General features: G+C 54.6%; 1 protein-coding gene across 1 annotated transcript in view; it reads right to left on the reverse strand.

The window, feature by feature from the left end:
* The window catches only part of MAF (v-maf avian musculoaponeurotic fibrosarcoma oncogene homolog), a 63,140-nt gene extending 62,333 nt beyond the window's left edge, over positions 1–807 (reverse strand). Inside the window, exon 1 of the mRNA XM_014942453.1 lies at positions 1–807. This exon is cut by the window's left edge and continues 19 nt beyond it. Coding sequence (XP_014797939.1) covers positions 1–414 — 414 coding nt within the window. The 5' untranslated portion in view covers positions 415–807.
* Between the last annotated feature and the right edge of the window lie 709 nt (positions 808–1,516).

Genomic DNA, 1,516 nt, shown 5'->3' on the forward strand with positions numbered 1-1,516 from the left:
CAGCTGCTGCCCTCTAGCATAGCCATCGAAGGCGCCGGGCAGCGGGTGGTGGCTGCTGTTGATCAGCGCCTCCACCGCGTCCTCGGGGCTGAAGCCCAGCGCCTCCGGGTTGAGCTGCTGCGGGTAGCCCGTCATCCAGTAGTAGTCTTCCAGGTGGGTCTTCTGGTCGGTGCCGGAGCCGGGGCTGGGCGCCGAGAAGCTGGGGGACGGGGGTACGGAGCTGCAGGGCGTGCTCATCGGGGTGGAAGAGAGCGATCCCCCGGCGATCAAGCGGCCGCACTGGCTGATAATGCGATCGGTCTCCACCGGCTCCTTTTTCACTTCAAACTTCATCAGATCGAAGTCATTAACATATTCCATGGCCAGGGGACTGGTGGGCAGGTCGGAGCTGCTCATTGCCAGTTCTGATGCCATCCTTTTGCTGCTGACAGTCCTCCAGAAAGGGTGCGCTCCGGGAGCGAGGGGACTGCTCTGAGTTGCCACCGGGTGAGCCAGCTTGATTTTTGGGGGGCGAGCTCCGCTCCGCGCTCTCCCGCCTCTGCCTCTCGCCCGCGCAGCCTCCGCTCCGATCCGCCCCGGCGGCCGCCGCTCCGCGTTATCCTTCGCAGAGTCTCCGCTGCCGCTGATGCATCAGAGCGAGGGGCTCTTGCAATTCGCCTTTTGCATAAAGGGTGGTGGTAATGGCTTTTTTTTTTTTTCTCTCCTTTCTTTCTCTCTTTTTTTTTTTTTCCTCCTTTCTCCCTCCCTTCTCTCCTCTCTCTCTCTGCGAACTGCAGCTGGAAGTGTTGGTGTTGCGAGGAAATTTTGTTGTTGGGTTGGTTTTGTTATTTTTTTAACACTTCATGGTGCCTTTCCTCTGGGCTTCCTCCTGCAAAGTGCAGAGCGAGGAGAGAGGTTCATCGGGGAAGGGAGGAGGGAAAAGAGAGCGAAGGCAAAAAAAAAAAAAAAAAAAATCAAAGTCGATATCGCAACCAAAATAATAATAATAGTTAAAAAAAAAAAAGAGAGAGAGAGGTAAAAAGGAAAAAAAAAAAAAAAAAAATCAAAGTCGATATCGCAAAAAAAATAATAAAAAAAGTTAAAAAAAAAAAAAAGAGAGAGAGAGGTAAAAAGGAAAAAAAAAAAACAAACAAACTCGACCCCAAAGCTACAGCGAGAAGATGAAAAATATTTTAAAGGTTTCATCCAGCAGGAGAGTTTAAAAGCATTGCTGAGTTTTATAGCGCTCCTGACGTCAAATGGGAAATTGACTCGGCGGGCGGACCAATGGGCGGCCGCCATCCCAGCCCTCATTAGCATAATAGTATAGAAACAAGGAAACTTTTCGGAGCTGTCAATCAGGGCCCCATCAGCTGACTGTCAGCTGGGGACCGCCTTAACCCCTTCCTGCCCGCCGCCTCCCGCCCCACTCACCGGCCCGGCGGCTGCGGGACGGGACGGGGCGGCGGCGGGGGGACGGGGGACGGCTCCTCCCGCCCCGCTCCTGCCACCCCCCCACCCCCTTCCCCGGGGCGGG

The sequence above is a fragment of the Calidris pugnax genome, unplaced genomic scaffold, assembly GCF_001431845.1.
Source record: "Calidris pugnax isolate Ruff unplaced genomic scaffold, ASM143184v1 scaffold28, whole genome shotgun sequence".
Lineage (NCBI taxonomy): Eukaryota > Metazoa > Chordata > Aves > Charadriiformes > Scolopacidae > Calidris > Calidris pugnax.